Raw genomic sequence first — 19,126 nt, 5'->3', positions numbered from 1 at the left:
CGTTTTTTTGGGGTGTGCGTTGGTATTTTCCAGACGCTGCATGTTGCATTTTTTGGCCCTTGAAAAAATCGCATGCGCACGTATGCGCACGTTTTGCGCTAAAAATGGCCATTATAGCCTATGGATGCGCATACGTGCGCACTGGCATGCGCAGGTATGCGCTTTTTTAGCGCAGCGTTTTTTGGGTGGTGTCCACTTTTTATCCTAGTTAGAATCTTCTAAAGTCCAAAAAAAAAAGGCTATATAAAGGAGGTGCCTGCCAAAACTCTGCCACTACTACACTAGACAGATTGAAGAGCAGACATTCAACCAAGAACCCATTATATCAGCGAAGAATGTGAGTATATTACATTATATGCCTGTCCTTTTAAATTATGTATGTACTAATGATTTTTATTATTTTTACATGCAGTATGTCTTCAGAATCGGAGTATTCCCCATCGCGGCAGGAATTGGCGCAAGCAGACCGTGAGGTGATTATTTTCGTGCATCTGGTAAGTATATCTGCTGCTTCTCCAAATCTCTTACGTTTTTTTCAACTTTCAGACATCGTCATCATCATCTGCGGACGGGAATAGTGAGGGCGAACAGCAGGAGCAGCGAAGCCAAGTCCCGGTGGTGATACGTAATGTAAGTATCAAATGATTTGTAATGTTTTTTTTTTTTTTTTATCTTCTATTTTTACTCTTTTTTTTTTTTCTTTTTTTGTAACTTTTTAGTCAATTTAAATTTGATTATTCTAATGAATGTGTTTTGTCTAGGTTCCACAACGGGATGAAGACGTCTACCTGGATAATGAGCAGCTCATCAGCCTGGTCCAGGAGCGTTCGCCGTTGTGGGACAGCCGTGACCGGCTGTACAAGGACAATGTGGTGACACGGCGGCTATGGAATGAGGTGGCCGCAGCGTTGATGGATGGCTGGGACAGCGCCACAGCATCCGCCAAAAAGGCGTTTAGTGAGTATTTCCCTGCTCTGTATTGTGCCGCAGTGACTGTTGTCCTTGACGGCACTGTTGGGTTTCGTGCTAGGCGTATTCTAGCAGGAAACCCAACAGTGTCATCGTGGTCTACAGTGACTGCTTTGAGTATTGTATTGCTACATTGTGCCGCAGTGACTGTTGTCCTTGACGGCACTGTTGGGTTTCGTGCTAGGCGTATTCTAGCAGGAAACCCAACAGTGTCATCGGGGTCTACAGTGACTGCTTTGAGTATTGTATTGCTACATTGTGCCGCAGTGACTGTTGTCCTTGACGGCACTGTTGGGTTTCGTGCTAGGCGGATTCTAGCAGGAAACCCAACAGTGTCATCGTGGTCTACAGTGACTGCTTTGAGTATTGTATTGCTACATTGTGCCGCAGTGACTGTTGTCCTTGACGGCACTGTTGGGTTTCGTGCTAGGCGTATTCTAGCAGGAAACCCAACAGTGTCATCGGGGTCTACAGTGACTGCTTTGAGTATTGTATTGCTACATTGTGCCGCAGTGACTGTTGTCCTTGACGGCACTGTTGGGTTTCGTGCTAGGCGTATTCTAGCAGGAAACCCAACAGTGTCATCGTGGTCTACAGTGACTGCTTTGAGTATTGTATTGCTACATTGTGCCGCAGTGACTGTTGTCCTTGACGGCACTGTTGGGTTTCGAGCTAGGCGTATTCTAGCAGGAAACCCAACAGTGTCATCGTGGTCTACAGTGACTGCTTTGAGTATTGTATTGCTACATTGTGCCGCAGTGACTGTTGTCCTTGACGGCACTGTTGGGTTTCGTGCTAGGCGTATTCTAGCAGGAAACCCAACAGTGTCATCGTGGTCTACAGTGACTGCTTTGAGTATTGTATTGCTACATTGTGCCGCAGTGACTGTTGTCCTTGACGGCACTGTTGGGTTTCGTGCTAGGTGTATTCTAGCAGGAAACCCAACAGTGTCATCGGGGTGTACAGTGACTGCTTTGAGTATTGTATTGCTAAATTGTGAAGCAGTGACTGTTGTACTTGACGGCACTGTTTTTTTTTATCAACAGTGGACAAAGTCCGAACACGTTGGCGTTCGATCAAGGACCGCTTCAACAGTGATGTTCGTGCTGAGGGCCAGGTTCGCAGTGGATCTGCGTCAAGGACCAGAACTAGATACCGTCACTATCACGCGTTGCAGTTCCTAAGACCGGTCCTTGCCACAAGATCGTAAGTATTATACATTTTGGGTTTTTATTTTTATTAATCTGTGTTTTTCTAATCCACAGCTGATGCTTCTTGTAAAGGCATGGTAGTAATGATTTTCCTTTCTTCCACAGCACCTGGAGCAGCACCCTGCAACCTGGCCCTGGAGCGGTCCTTCGTCGGACGTCCTCTGACCCGTCCCAGCCATCCGACAGCCAGGAAGCACCTTGCAGGTCCCACACACACACAGCTGGTGACCAGGAAGCTGGGCCATCAGGTGTTCCCCTGTCCCAGGTCTCTGCCACTGGTTATGCGGGCACTACCCGCCAGCGGCAGAGGGCCTTGGACAGGAATGTCTTGCCCGAGTTTATGCATTTGAGCGAGACATTTAATTCCAGCCTCAAGTCACTGTCCGACAGAGTTGAAAGCGGTTTTGCACTGATGGAACGTGGTTTTAACCACTTTGAACACCGCTTCAATTCTGTAGAACAGCGCCTTGACCGTCTGGAGGCCGACCTCAACAGACCAGCACACCATTTTTTTAGTAAGATTGAAAAGGGCATGGCGGAACACCTTAGTCCTGATCAACAGCTGAATGTGCTGCAGGCCTGCAACAATGCTTTCTTGCAGGCTATGCAGCATAATCGGTATGGTCAGCAGTCAGTGGTGTCCTTTCCACCTGTGCCACCATTGACTCGCTTCACCTCACTACCGACTTGTGCTGCATACCACTGCACGGACACCTCTCTTCAAAGGCTGGACACCCACCGTTACACCACCACAAGTCTGAGTGCAGCTGGTCACTTCACCGACACCACCATGGCAAGCGCTGCTCCTGTCTGGAGCACCACCGCCAATCCCATGCATGCGTGGAGCTCAGCCACCACTAGGCAAACATGGAACAGCCCTGCCGCTACAACAACATGTAGTAGCCCTGCCACCACCACTCTGCAAACCTGGGCCATCACTGCCGCCACCAGTCCTCCTGCAAGGACGAGCACTGACCAAGAAGAGCAGCATCAGCCACCTCAGCAGCAGCAGCCAACTCAGCAGCCGCCACCTCAGCAGCAGCAGCCACCTCAGCAGCAGCCGCCACCTCAGCAGCAGCAGCAACCACCTCAGCAGCAGCCGCCACCTCAGCAGCAGCAGCAACCACCTCAGCAGCAGCAACCACCTCAGCAGCAGCTGCCACCTCAGCAGCAGCCGCCACCTCAGCAGCAGCCGCCACCTCAGCAGCAGCCGCAACCTCTGCAGCAGCAGCCGCCACCTCAGCAGCAGCAGCCATACCAGCAGACGGGGGACCTACATTCCATATTTGCCCCTACTTCAAGGCGAAATCAATCAAGGCGGGCATTGGGCCAAAGTCGGTCCAGGCACACAAGCCTACGGCGACATGCCATTACAACTAATGTAACTGAACAGATTTCCTCTCCTACAAGTGTTCCAAGTTTAATTCCCTTAACTGGACTACCTTCCCCCACAAGTTTTGTTGCCCCTTCCCCTCAAACACCGTCTTCAACTGCAAGTGTTGCATATTCCCTGCACACCCCCAAATTGAAACCATCTGCCCCCAAACGCCGTAAAAAATAATTTTTAAATTTTTTTTTTGTGATAAAAAATAAATTTACATTTGTGGTTCACCATTAATAAGTTTCATTAATGTTGTTTGCGCCGCTCACACACACTGATGGGTAAATACATGTTAAAAACCAAACCAAGGGCTAGTATAGTCATATGTGAAATAACATGGACTAGTATAGTCATTCAAAGGCCTAGTGTAATAACTCTAGTTTTACCAAATAGAATCTGGTTTCATGAAAAACAAATTGTTGAAACTTGTCTAAAAAATAAAGTTTCTTTCTAGTTTCACCACTTTGTTTTTGGTGAAACAAGATGCTAGTTGTTTAAAATGCTAGTTGTTAAAAATCGAGTTATTACAGTAGGCCTTGGTATGACTATACTAGGCCGTGGTATTTCACATATACTACTAGCCCCAAGGCCTAGTATACTCATATTTGAAATACCACGGCCTAGTATAGTCATTCCAAGGCCTAGTGTAATAACTCTAGTTTTACAAAATAGAATCTGGTTTCATGAAAAACAAACTGTTGAAACTTGTCTAAAAAATAAGTTTCTTTCTAGTTTCACCAGTTTGTTTTTGGTGAAACAAGATGCTAGTTGTTAAAAATCGAGTTATTACAGTAGGCCTTGGTATGACTATACTAGGCCGTGGTATTTCACATATACTACTAGCCCCAAGGCCTAGTATACTCATATTTGAAATACCACGGCCTAGTATAGTCATTCCAAGGCCTAGTGTAATAACTCTAGTTTTACAAAATAGAATCTGGTTTCATGAAAAACAAACTGTTGAAACTTGTCTAAAAAATAAGTTTCTTTCTAGTTTCACCAGTTTGTTTTTGGTGAAACAAGATGCTAGTTGTTAAAAATCGAGTTATTACAGTAGGCCTTGGTATGACTATACTAGGCCGTGGTATTTCACATATACTACTAGCCCCAAGGCCTAGTATACTCATATTTGAAATACCACGGCCTAGTATAGTCATTCCAAGGCCTAGTGTAATAACTCTAGTTTTACAAAATAGAATCTGGTTTCATGAAAAACAAACTGTTGAAACTTGTCTAAAAAATAAGTTTCTTTCTAGTTTCACCAGTTTGTTTTTGGTGAAACAAGATGCTAGTTGTTAAAAATCGAGTTATTACAGTAGGCCTTGGTATGACTATACTAGGCCGTGGTATTTCACATATTACTATACTACTAGCCCCAAGGCCTAGTATACTCATATTTGAAATACCACGGCCTAGTATAGTCATTCAAAGGCCTAGTGTAATAACTTTTAATGGAGCAGATTACATTCATCCACTCAATGCTGACTTGTATTCCCCATGGACTTTCATTGGGGTTGGGTTTTGAGTGTTGTGTTTTGAGAAAATCACATACTTTGTTTTAAACTATTTGCACAATTTTTTCTTGAAAAAAAATGGTTTCCTGATTCATGGCCTGCAGCTTTGCTCATTCCAATATATTTAACGCAGACTAGCAATGCTGCATTTTAACTCGTATGTGTATTTACCTGCCCAGGTGTGTGAACATAACAAAATTCAGTTATACATGGGAAGTTTTTTAATTAATCGGAGTTTAAAAAATATAGTGCACTCAGTAATGGTATCAAATAAGGATTTTTATTACCATAAACAACAACATTACACCATTTCATCTTGCCAGTGCACCCGTCCTACATCAGAAATAAAGTAGGCCGCAAATTTGTCCCTCATTTGGCCAACTTCAACGGATGACCTGAGAGTGTGCTGAGTGAATTCAGGCAATGGGTTAGGAGCATCATCGTCCAGTTCAAAGGTCGGGTGCTCTTTAGCCATCACAAAGTTATGTAGAACCACACAGGCCTTCACCACCTCATCGACTGTTTCAAGTTTAAGATTAATGGCCGTGCCCAGAATTCGCCATCTGGAAACAAGAATCCCAAAAGCACACTCGACAGTTCTTCTGGCCCTGGTCAGCCTGTAATTAAAAATTTTTTTGGTGTGGTCCAAGTCCCGGCTGGAGTAGGGTTTCAGTAAGTTTCCGCACATTTGAAAAGCCTCATCGCCAACCATTACAAAGGGCAGTGGCGGAGCTTCGGTGTGAGGAAGAGGCCGTGGCATAGGGAAATTAAATTGGTTGCCATACAACCTCCGGCCCATGTCTGAGTTTTTAAAAGCCTGCGAGTCATTACCACGGCCAAATGCTCCAATGTCCACTGCTACAAACATACATCCGGCATCCGCAATTGCAATGAGTACTATTGAAAAGTACTTTTTGTAATTATAGTACTCAGATCCCGTTCTTTGGGGTTTGATGATCCGTATGTGTTTCCCATCAACAGCTCCCAAACAGTTGGGAAAATTGCATACTGTCCAGAATTTGTCAGCAATTTCCATCCACTTTTCAGCGGTGGGCAGGGGCATAAATTCTGGGCAAAGAACATTCCAGAGAGCCCGGCAGGTGTCAGCAACAATTCCAGACAAGGTAGAGATTCCAATACGGTACTGGAAGTGTAGTGAGGATAGGGTTTCTCCAGTCGCCAGGAATCTGTGAACAGACAAAGAAGTAAAATTAATATTTATGTATATTATTTTTAAAAACTATAAAAAAAATATTAGTACATTCACGAAAACTAATTACCCAAGGTTTTGAATACTAAATTTACAAAAAAAAACATCAGACCACACCCCTTTGTTTTTAAAACATACCGTAATGTCACCAGTAGCCGTTCCTCAGGAGGAATCGCACGACGGAGCTGTGTGTCCTGTCTCCGGATGGATTGTTGGACACGAGCAAGCAAATCCATGAAACTTTCGTGGGACATCCGGATATAATCAGTAAATTTCTCCGGGTTTGCACGTAGCTCGCTGTAGAGGGTGTGGTATGCCCCACGGCTCTCCCGGAGTTCAACAATCGGATGTATCCACAAACGCCGCCGTCTTCGCTGCCTCTCTCTCTTCCTTTGTTCATGGCAAGCAACTGCATACGCCTGAGCCATCGCGATGTCCAAATCCAAGTTGAAGTGAAAACTCTTCCAGCGCAGATCCATGGTCACGAGAAGAATCAAGCAAATGTGAAGAATACTGTAGACAGGGTGTATATATATTAACATACCACACCCACAATGAAGTCCCATTGGTCTTGTGTGTTGTTGAATGGTTGTTTTTTCTTTTTTGTGGGGTTTTTCCAAAATCTGTAAAAAAACGCAAACGCACAAAAAACGCATACAAACGCGCAAAAACGCTGCGTTTTTTTCCTGCATGCGCATTAAAATGCTGGAAAAAAACGCAGCGTTTGTATGCATTTGTATGCGTTTTTTTAATGCGTTTTTTTGCGGGAAAAACGCGCTGCAAAAAAAAGCAAGTGTGAAACTAGCCTAAATCATGTATTTCAGAGATTTACACAGAAACCTTGGTGTAAACGCTCAGCGCACAGCGCAGGATAAGTGTGTGCCGAGCCTTACTGTGATCTTTGGGAGGCAGAATTAAAAAAAACAACAGTATGTGAAGAATTGGTTTTATTTATTTTTTATGCCTTTCATCTTGTGGTTTAAATGATTAGGCGACTTTATTGTTCGGGTTGGTGCGATTACAGCAATACTAGATTTATATCGGGTTTTTATGTTTGGCTGCTGTCACACTAAAAGATGCTTTTTATTGTAAAAACTAGTTTTTGCATCACCACATTTTGAGAGCGGATTCTTTATTGTAAGAGCAGTGAGACTATGGAACTCTCTGCCATGTGATGTTGTAATGAGTGATTCCCTACTAAAATTTAAGAAGGGTCTGGATGCCTTTCTTGAAAAGTATAATATTACAGGGTATATACACTAGTCTCATTGATATTGTGCTGATCCAGGGAGCTAGTCTGATTGCCGTATGTGGAGTCGGGAAGGAATTTTTTTTTCCTCAATGTGGAGCTTAGTGTTTGCCGCATGGGCTTTTTTGCCTTCCTCTGGATCAACATGTTAGGCTATGGGTTGAACTAGATGGACGTAAAGTCTCCCTTCAGCCTTAAATACTTTGTGACTATGGAATAGTTTGTGACATGCACAACTTGTTAGGTAGAAAGTCACAGCTAAATGTTTGCACTTTTATTAATTTTTTTCCACAATTATTAGCCTGTTCCAAACGAACAATAAATGCAAAAACTTAGAATAGTTTATTTTGATACACATACTTTCTCTGACTTACAATTAGTCTAGATTTTTTTTTAAGTGTGGTGCTAATAAAAATATGGATATCTTATAGCCTACATATTATAATATATTGTTTATATGCTTTGATATAGTATGGTCACTAGACCAAGGGTGGAAAGTATTGCAAATATGAAATATGGTTGTTTGAATCCAAACACTATATATTGCAATATACTATGGTTTAATATCTTTAATGAATATTTATGTTGCTTGAACAAGGAAGTCTTGTGTTCAATAATAGTATGATGCTCGGAGACAAGGGAGACCAAAATGTTTTGATGGTTTCATGTAGCAATGGTCATGCATGACATCAATAATCGAGGACCGATTGTGATACAAATGAGACGAGTATGAGTGCGTGACTGGGTTGCGATAGGTATCCAGTTTTCAGAATAGGTGATTATGGAAGTCATGCAGATCACATGCCACCATTTTAGAGCGTTATGCTATGATCATGAAGAGTTAACTTTGTGACAAGCAACATATGTTGAACTTTGATTAGTGCAACATTGATTGTTAGAGGCAAACAGATCTTGGGTTGTAATCAGTAGCAGACAACCTTCAAGCATTGTGCTATTGTTAAGAGACATACCAGTGGCAAATAAATCTTGGGTTGGTGCAAACAAACTTTAAGATTGTAGGAGTCTATAACAAACAGACCTTGAAGTCTTGTGCTGTTATCAAGACAACAACCAACTGTGCAATTGCAAGATACTGATGATTCAGCCTAAACATACCGCACAGATGTAATAGTGGAGGATGTGGAAGCTGTGTATAAAAAGGTGGGCCCTGTGTCAGTGAGGTAGGGACATTTTCCAGAAGGTATTGTGGGTGCACGGTTTCTGTGATGACAAGACCAGAGTATTTCCTTCTTGGTGACACTGTGGTCCCTCCAGTGGAGAAGTGATGTTACAATTAGAGTTGAGCGACTTTTGGTTTTTTAGGGTCGCGTTTCGTTTCGTGAAACCCGACTTTTCCAAAAGTCGGGTCGAGCAAGATCGTCCGATTATAGGGAAAAGTCGGGGTCGTCCCGAAACACGAAACCCAATGTAAGTCAATGGGGAATAAAAGTCGGCAGTGAGAGGAGGACAGGAAACACACCAACAGTGCCCATTTGAATGCCAAAAGCATCAATTCTTCTTACTTAAGCTTGTCAACCTTAATTAACTTCATAATATAAGTTACGCACTGAAAAATGGGTGTTATTTGGCTAAAGTTGTGGGGAGGGAGGGCTGGCTGCAGGTTTTCAGGTGCCCTGGGCGAAAGAGCGCCCCTTTAACACATACCACAACTCATCATGCTCCGATACGGCAGATAAATAGCAGTATAGTACAATGAAAAATACCTCACTTTTTACATCTCATGACGAGGCCCATCTATTTCTCCATACAGAATCATTGGTCCCATATAATGTTTGAAACAGTATATGATGAGCTTCACATAATGCTACAGTATATGTTGGTCCCCATGGATGAAGCTCCACTGTCTTATGGGCCCAAATAATGCTCCAAACATATTGGGCCCCATTTCTAATGCTCTAGTGTATAATGGGCCCTGTAAATGCTGCTCCAGTGTCTGATGTCCACCTTTGGAATGTTCCAGTGTATGGTGGGCCCCATCTATCATTCTCCAGAGTATAGTGCTCCCCAAAAATTGCTGTCCCAACATTGAAAACAATCAAATAAGTCTCCTCGCTAGGGAATCCCTGTACTTGTCTGGACAGGTGCTGTAGCTTGCTTAACAGCTCGCCAGCTGTTCTCACGCCCAGTATGGATTGCACGTGATTGCACAAAGGTTAGAAAGGGTACCGTATCCCTGGATAACATGTATGGATAGCGTACACATTCAAAATATATGTCTATACAGCATGAGGCAGGCTCAGACGGTGTTAGGCCCAGTATGGATTGCACGTCATTGCACAAAGGTTAGAAAGGGTACCGTATCCCTGGATAACATGTATGGATAGCGTACACATTCAAAATATATGTCTATACAGCATGAGGCAGGCTCAGACGGTGTTAGGCCCAGTATGGATTGCACGTGATTGCACAAAGGTTAGAAAGGGTACCGTATCCCCGGATAACATGTATGGATAGCGTACACATTCAAAATATATGTCTATACAGCATGAGGCAGGCTCAGACGGTGTTAGGCCCAGTATGGATTGCACGTCATTGCACAAAGGTTAGAAAGGGTACCGTATCCCCGGATAACATGTATGGATAGCGTACACATTCAAAATATATGTCTATACAGCATGAGGCAGGCTCAGACGGTGTTAGGCCCAGTATGGATTGCACGTCATTGCACAAAGGTTAGAAAGGGTACCGTATCCCTGGATAACATGTATGGATAGCGTACACATTCAAAATATATGTCTCAGGAGGCAGGCTCAGACGGTGTCAGGCACAGTATGGATTTGACGGCCCAGATTACACAGCGGAGGAGAAGGAGAGGTAAAGATTGCAAATGCTGGGGCCCTGCCCAAGCAAGGGGGGCCCACTCGTGGGCGTCGGTACTGGCACTGGGCCCCTCATAGTACAGCGGTGTGTCTGACGGCGGGTGTGCACCACCGCCGTCAGAGACACTTGATTGCACTATGAGGGACCCTGTGCCAGTGCCCGCGCCCAAGAGTCGGCCTACCCACCTGTCCAGGGCAACGGCACTCGCACGGTGTCGTGCGGTAGGTGGTGACCCCGGCCATGGGGGGGGAGGCAGCACAGTTAGGGAGTTTTAGAAAGTGGCATATGTTGATGTTGGACATTCAGCTGATGCAAAAGGCGAAATAGGTGAAGTACCAGGAAGAGGTGGACCAAAGCAAGCCATTTTTCTGTCACCCTATGTGTCATCAGGGGAAGGTGGGACAAAATCCTTGGAAACCCATGCGTGGTTCATTTTAATGAAGGTTAGATCATCCACATTTTGGGTTGACAGACGGGTCCTTTTTTCTGTAAGGATTGATCCAGCTGCACTGAAGACTCTTTCCGATAGCACACTTGCAGCTGGGCAAGCGAGCTCCTGTAAGGCATATTGGGCCAATTCAGGCCAGGTGTCCAGTTTAGCGGCCCAATAGTCAAAGGGGAATGACCTGTGTGGGAGAACATTGATATGGGAGGAAAAGTAGTTTGTAACCATAGTTGACAACTGCTGTCTCCTGTCACTTTCCATCGATGCAGTATTACCAGTTGTGTGAGCGGTATTTGAAAAATCAGTCCACAACATTGTCATGAAACCCCTGTCTCCAACGCCACTTCTGCTGTGTGCACCACGAACACCTCTGCCAAGCTGCCCCCGGCCCGTACGGCTCGTGTGAGAACCATCACCGCTGCTGTGTGCTGGGAATGCCTCAAGCAACCGATTTACCAGAGTTGCTTGTTTATTAGCCAATATTAGGTCAAGGTTCTCCTGTGGCATGATGTTTTGTAATTTGCCTTTATAGCGTGGATCCAGGATGCTGGCCAACCAGTAGTCGTCATCGTTCATCATTTTGGCAATGCGGGGGTCCCTTTTTAGGATCCACAAGGCATAATCTGACATGTGGGCCAATGTTCCCGGTGTCAATGATGCACTGCGAGTGCTGGGTGGAGGAGCACTTTCTGGCAAATCCACATCCCTCCAGTCACGCACAAACCCTGTACCAGACCTTGCCACGCCAACATTTTCACTTGCCCCACGAGATGCATCCTCCTCCCCTAAGTAATCATCCCCATCATCCTCCTCCTCCTCCTCTTCTTCCTCCACTTCGTCCAGGAGAGGTCCCTGAGCAGACAATGGCTGAATGTCATCAAGGATTCCCTCCTCCTCTTCCTCCTCATCAACATTGGCTGCAGACGCCTGCTCCTTAAGGTGCGTCAAAGTTTGCATGAGCAGACGCATAAGTGGGATGCTCATGCTTAGGATGGGGTCGTCTGCGCTTACCAGCCGTGTGCATTCCTCAAAACACTGAAGGACTTTACAAAGGTCTTTCAGCTTCGACCACTGCACGCCTGTCAACTCCATGTCTGCTCTCAAAGTGCCTGGCCGTGTATCCTCCCACAAATGCATTATGGCCTGCCTCTGCTCGCACAGCCGCTCCACCATGTGCAGGGTGGAGTTCCACCTTGTTGCAATGTCGATAATGAGGCGGTGGTTGGGAAGGTGGAGCAATCGCTGCAGCTTCTGCATACGAACGGAGTGTACAGGCGACCGGCGGATGTGCGCGCACAGTCTTCGCACCTTCTGGAGCAGGGCTGTTAACTCCGGATAATTTTTGAGGAAGCACTGCACCACCAGGTTCAATGTGTGAGCCAAGCAAGGTATGTGGCTGAGTTTTGAAAGGGCTATGGCTGCCACAAAATTACGGCCGTTATCACTAACTACCTTGCCTGCCTCAAGATGTACACTGCCCAGCCATGACTCAGTTTGTCGCTTCAAGTACTCGGCCAGCACCTCGGCGGTGTGTCTGTCGCCCAAACACATCATCTGCAACACAGCCTGCTGACGCTTTCCACTAGCTGCTCGATAGGGGGACACATCGTGTGCAACAGTGGCAGCTGCAGATGGAGTGCTCGTACGACTGCGCTCTGTGGACGAGCTTTCGCTTCTGGAGGAGGAGGAGGAGGAGGAGGAGGGTCGAACGCCTACAGCCAACTGTTTCCTATACCGTGGGCTAGGCAGCACTGTCCCACCACCGCTGTCCCCTGTGGACCCTGCATCCACCACATTAACCCAGTGCGCAGTGATGGACACGTAACGGCCCTGGCCATGCCGACTGGACCATGCATCAGTTGTGAGGTGCACCTTTCCGCTCACTGACTGCTTGAGTGCATGGACAATGCGGTCTTTCACATGATGGTGGAGGGCTGGGATGGCTTTGCGAGAGAAGAAGTGGCGACTGGGTAGGTCATAGCGTGGTACTGCATAGGCCATTAGTTCGCGGAAAGCTGTGCTTTCCACCAACCGAAAGGGCATCATCTCAAACGAGATTAGTTTGGCAATGTGGGCGTTCAAACCCAGTGTACGCGGATGAGAGACTGAGTACTTTCTTGACCTACTCATAGTGTCTGGGAGGGTGAGCTGGACTTGAGAGCTGCATATGGTGGAAGTAGCGGTGGACAGGACGGACTGAGAGAGGGTTGATGATGGTGATGGAGTTGGTGTTCTTTCTGATGGCCTAGAATCAGTCTTTCGTTGATATAACAGTGGGATTCCCTGACTGCTGTGGCCTTGCAACGACACCTCAACATTTGCTGCTGTGCTAACCGGTGGGCTTACAGTGGGGGAAACAATGTAGCGTTGCTGACTACCTTCGTTGTGATCAGTTGCACATGTGGCACTTGAGGTTTGGTGTTGTGTCCACGCTTGCAAGTGCATGCTGGTTAAATGTCTAAGCATGCAACTGGTATTCAAATTTTTCAGATTTTTCCCTCGGCTAAAGGTCTTTGCGCACTTCTTACAGATAACCTTGGCCTGATCATGAGGATTTTGTTCAAAAAAGTGCCACACTGCACTCTTCCTACTTTGGCAGACATTTTGCGGCCTAGCACGCTGTGATCTTTTGACCCTCTGGACAAGCTGTCCAGCAACTCTTTTGATGTTTGGAAACTGTCTTTGGAGTGCTCCGGGCCTGCCAGATAACAGCTGTTGCGATGTCGATGTCTGCTGTGGATGCTCCTCATCTGAGCTATTGGAAGCAGCACCCTCTTCCCCCAATGGATGCCAATCTGGGTCAACAACTGGGTCATCCATCACCTCCTCTTCTATGTCATGTGCACCTTTCTCTGTGTCACCGTGTATGGTGGTATAGTGTGCGGGAAGGGGCACCTGAGTCTCATCAGGGTCAAAATCTGGCTCTGTACACTGCGAGGACAATGTAGTGCTCTGAGTGAATGTACCAGCAGAATCATCCATCAGCGGCTGTGCATCAGTGCACTCCATGTCAGATTCATCTTGGCCTGGGTAATTCACCATTTGACTTGATAATCCAGGCATGGTATGTGAAAACAGCTCCATGGAGTAATCAGTAGTATGGCCTGCGTCATCCTTCAATCTTGGTTGGGGTGAAGGACACAAGGAAAGGTGTGGTTCATGAACATGAGCCTCCAATGACGACTCAGTGCTTTTACTTTTTACAACTGAAGAAGAGGAGGCGATAGAGCTGGAGGCTGAGTCAGCAATGTAAGACAAAACTTTTTCCTGATGCTCTGCCTTTAAAAGCGGTTTGCCAACTCCTAGAAAACTAAGCGTTCGAGGCCTTATGTAGCCAGACGATGACGCAGGGTCAGCACCTCCTGCATTCGGTCCTATTTTGCTCTTGCCACTACCATCAGATCCACCACCAACACCATCATTACCAGCTGCCAACCCCCGCCCAATTCCACGGCCTATTCCACCAGCCTTCCTCATTTTTGGTAGAAATGTAGACAAAATCCAACAAACTATATAGTAATGTAAAACAAGGTAAAAGGTGTCTATAGGACAGGGGAGATTTAGAATTTCTGCACACACTTGTGGACAGTGGACACTTTTGGATTGTGTGAGGCCCACTGATATCTGAGCGCTATGTGACACGCTCGATGGCACAGCTGCCTGTGACCAAAGTGATGAGAGGATAATGGAGATTTTGAATCTCTGCGTACACTTTTGGACACTGGACACTTGTGGATTGTGTGAGGCCCACTGATATCTGAGCGCTATGTGACACGCTCGATGGCACAGCTGCCTGTGACCAAAGTGACGAGAGGATAATGGAGATTTTGAATCTCTGCGTACACTTTTGGACACTGGACACTTGTGGATTGTGTGAGGCCCACTGATATCTGAGCGCTATGTGACACGCTCGATGGCACAGCTGCCTGTGACCAAAGTGACGAGAGGATAATGGAGATTTTGAATCTCTGCGTACACTTTTGGACACTGGACACTTGTGGATTGTGTGAGGCCCACTGATATCTGAGCGCTATGTGACACGCTCGATGGCACAGCTGCCTGTGACCAAAGTGACGAGAGGATAATGGAGATTTTGATTCTCTGCGTACACTTTTGGACACTGGACACTTGTAGATTGTGTGAGGCCCACTGATATCTGAGCGCTATGTGACACGCTCGATGGCACAGCTGCCTGTGACCAAAGTGACGAGAGGATAATGGAGATTTTGAATCTCTGCGTACACTTTTGGACACTGGACACTTGTAGATTGTGTGAGGCCCACAGATATCTGAGCGCTATGTGACACGCTCGATGGCACAGCTGCCTGTGACCAAAGTGACGAGAGGATAATGGAGATTTTGAATCTCTGCGTACACTTTTGGACACTGGACACTTGTAGATTGTGTGAGGCCCACTGATATCTGAGCGCTATGTGACACGCTCGATGGCACAGCTGCCTGTGACCAAAGTGACGAGAGGATAATGGAGATTTTGAATCTCTGCGTACACTTTTGGACACTGGACACTTGTAGATTGTGTGAGGCCCACTGATATCTGAGCGCTATGTGACACGCTCGATGGCACAGCTGCCTGTGACCAAAGTGACGAGAGGATAATGGAGATTTTGAATCTCTGCGTACACTTTTGGACACTGGACACTTGTAGATTGTGTGAGGCCCACTGATATCTGAGCGCTATGTGACACGCTCGATGGCACAGCTGCCTGTGACCAAAGTGACGAGAGGATAATGGAGATTTTGAATCTCTGCGTACACTTTTGGACACTGGACACTTGTAGATTGTGTGAGGCCCACTGATATCTGAGCGCTATGTGACACGCTCGATGGCACAGCTGCCTGTGACCAAAGTGACGAGAGGATAATGGAGATTTTGAATCTCTGCGTACACTTTTGGACACTGGACACTTGTAGATTTTGTGAGGCCCACTGATATCTGAGCGCTATGTGACACGCTCGATGGCACAGCTGCCTGTGACCAAAGTGACGAGAGGATAATGGAGATTTTGAATCTCTGCGTACACTTTTGGACACTGGACACTTGTGGATTGTGTGAGGCCCACTGATATCTGAGCGCTATGTGACACGCTCGATGGCACAGCTGCCTGTGACCAAAGTGACGAGAGGATAATGGAGATTTTGACTCTCTGCGTACACTTTTGGACACTGGACACTTGTGGATTGTGTGAGGCCCACTGATATCTGAGCGCTATGTGACACGCTCGATGGCACAGCTGCCTGTGACCAAAGTGACGAGAGGATAATGGAGATTTTGATTCTCTGCGTACACTTTTGGACACTGGACACTTGTAGATTGTGTGAGGCCCACTGATATCTGAGCGCTATGTGACACGCTCGATGGCACAGCTGCCTGTGACCAAAGTGACGAGAGGATAATGGAGATTTTGAATCTCTGCGTACACTTTTGGACACTGGACACTTGTGGATTGTGTGAGGCCCACTGATATCTGAGCGCTATGTGACACGCTCGATGGCACAGCTGCCTGTGACCAAAGTGACGAGAGGATAATGGAGATTTTGAATCTCTGCGTACACTTTTGGACACTGGACACTTGTGGATTGTGTGAGGCCCACTGATATCTGAGCTCTATGTGACACGCTCGATGGCACAGCTGCCTGTGACCAAAGTGACGAGAGGATAATGGAGATTTTGAATCTCTGCGTACACTTTTGGACACTGGACACTTGTAGATTGTGTGAGGCCCACTGATATCTGAGCGCTATGTGACACGCTCGATGGCACAGCTGCCTGTCACCAAAGTGACGAGAGGATAATGGAGATTTTGAATCTCTGCGTACACTTTTGGACACTGGACACTTGTAGATTGTGTGAGGCCCACTGATATCTGAGCGCTATGTGACACGCTCGATGGCACAGCTGCCTGTCACCAAAGTGACGAGAGGATAATGGAGATTTTGAATCTCTGCGTACACTTTTGGACACTGGACACTTGTAGATTGTGTGAGGCCCACTGATATCTGAGCGCTATGTGACACGCTCGATGGCACAGCTGCCTGTGACCAAAGTGACGAGAGGATAATGGAGATTTTGAATCTCTGCGTACACTTTTGGACACTGGACACTTGTAGATTGTGTGAGGCCCACTGATATCTGAGCGCTATGTGACACGCTCGATGGCACAGCTGCCTGTGACCAAAGTGACGAGAGGATAATGGAGATTTTGAATCTCTGCGTACACTTTTGGACACTGGACACTTGTAGATTGTGTGAGGCCCACTGATATCTGAGCGCTATGTGACACGCTCGATGGCACAGCTGCCTGTGACCAAAGTGACGAGAGGATAATGGAGATTTTGAATCTATGCGTACACTTTTGGACACTGGACACTTGTAGATTGTGTGAGGCCCACTGATAACTGAGCGCTATGTGACACGCTCGATGGCACAGCTGCCTGTGACCAAAGTGACGAGAGGATAATGGAGATTTTGAATCTCTGCGTACACTTTTGGACACTGGACACTTGTAGATTGTGTGAGGCCCACTGATATCTGAGCACTATGTGACACGCTCGATGGCACAGCTGCCTGTGACCAAAGTGACGAGAGGATAATGGAGATTTTGAATCTCTGCGTACACTTTTGGACACTGGACACTTGTAGATTGTGTGAGGCCCACTGATATCTGAGCGCTATGTGACACGCTCGATGGCACAGCTGCCTGTGACCAAAGTGACGAGAGGATAATGGAGATTTTGAATCTCTGCGTACACTTTTGGACACTGGATACTTGTGGATTGTGTGAGGCCCACTGATATCTGAGCGCTATGTGACACGCTCGATGGCACAGCTGCCTGTCACCAAAGTGACGAGAGGATAATGGAGATTTTGAATCTCTGCGTACACTTTTGGACACTGGACACTTGTAGATTGTGTGAGGCCCACTGATATCTGAGCGCTATGTGACACGCTCGATGGCACAGCTGCCTGTGACCAAAGTGACGAGAGGATAATGGAGATTTTGAATCTCTGCGTACACTTTTGGACACTGGACACTTGTAGATTGTGTGAGGCCCACTGATATCTGAGCGCTATGTGACACGCTCGATGGCACAGCTGCCTGTGACCAAAGTGACGAGAGGATAATGGAGATTTTGAATCTCTGCGTACACTTTTGGACACTGGACACTTGTAGATTGTGTGAGGCCCACTGATATCTGAGCGCTATGTGACACGCTCGATGGCACAGCTGCCTGTGACCAAAGTGACGAGAGGATAATGGAGATTTTGAATCTATGCGTACACTTTTGGACACTGGACACTTGTAGATTGTGTGAGGCCCACTGATATCTGAGCGCTATGTGACACGCTCGATGGCACAGCTGCCTGTGACCAAAGTGACGAGAGGATAATGGAGATTTTGAATCTCTGCGTACACTTTTGGACACTGGACACTTGTAGATTGTGTGAGGCCCACTGATATCTGAGCGCTATGTGACACGCTCGATGGCACAGCTGCCTGTGACCAAAGTGACGAGAGGATAATGGAGATTTTGAATCTCTGCGTACACTTTTGGACACTGGACACTTGTAGATTGTGTGAGGCCCACTGATATCTGAGCGCTATGTGACACGCTCGATGGCACAGCTGCCTGTGACCAAAGTGACGAGAGGATAATGGAGATTTTGAATCTCTGCGTACACTTTTGGACACTGGATACTTGTGGATTGTGTGAGGCCCACTGATATCTGAGCGCTATGTGACACGCTCGATGGCACAGCTGCCTGTGACCAAAGTGACGAGAGGATAATGGAGATTTTGAATCTCTGCGTACACTTTTGGACACTGGACACTTGTGGATTGTGTGAGGCCCACTGATATCTGAGCGCTATGTGACACGCTCGATGGCACAGCTGCCTGTGACCAAAGTGACGAGAGGATAATGGAGATTTTGAATCTCTGCGTACACTTTTGGACACTGGACACTTGTGGATTGTGTGAGGCCCACAGATATCTGAGCGCTATGTGACACGCTTGATGGCACAGCTGTGACAAAAGTGACTAGATGATAAGGGAGATTGGATTGCTTTTAGAAAAGCAGTTTGCGGAGCAGTGGGTAAACAGCAATGCCAGCGTGTCAGGAAGCCTTAGAAGGCAGCCCAACAACCAACACCACTGATACACCACAATAGAGCCTCCCCTTGCACTGCACACACAGTGACTTGTGTGTTGTGCAGGCCAAATCGCTAGCAGCAGAAGCAGTTCTTTTGTCTTCTTCCCTGCCTAACGCTCTCCCTACAGAATCAG

The 19,126-nt window shown here is 46.6% G+C and overlaps 1 protein-coding gene across 1 annotated transcript in view; it reads left to right on the top strand.

The window, feature by feature from the left end:
* The first annotated feature begins 264 nt into the window (after positions 1–264).
* LOC141055733 (uncharacterized) overlaps positions 265–19,126 on the top strand; it is a 136,519-nt gene continuing 117,657 nt past the window's right edge. The window contains exons 1-6 of the mRNA XM_073552422.1: positions 265–337; positions 413–473; positions 547–630; positions 762–1,455; positions 2,016–2,175; positions 2,286–3,317. Of these exons, the coding sequence (XP_073408523.1) occupies positions 414–473; positions 547–630; positions 762–1,455; positions 2,016–2,175; positions 2,286–3,317 (2,030 nt within the window). The 5' untranslated portion in view covers positions 265–337; position 413. The remainder of the gene's footprint in view (positions 338–412; positions 474–546; positions 631–761; positions 1,456–2,015; positions 2,176–2,285; positions 3,318–19,126) is intronic.

Source organism: Dendrobates tinctorius, unplaced genomic scaffold, assembly GCF_039654945.1.
Source record: "Dendrobates tinctorius isolate UK_male_01 unplaced genomic scaffold, ASM3965494v1 ptg000191l, whole genome shotgun sequence".
NCBI lineage: Eukaryota > Metazoa > Chordata > Amphibia > Anura > Dendrobatidae > Dendrobates > Dendrobates tinctorius.
This window is presented reverse-complemented; position numbering and strand designations above follow the sequence as displayed.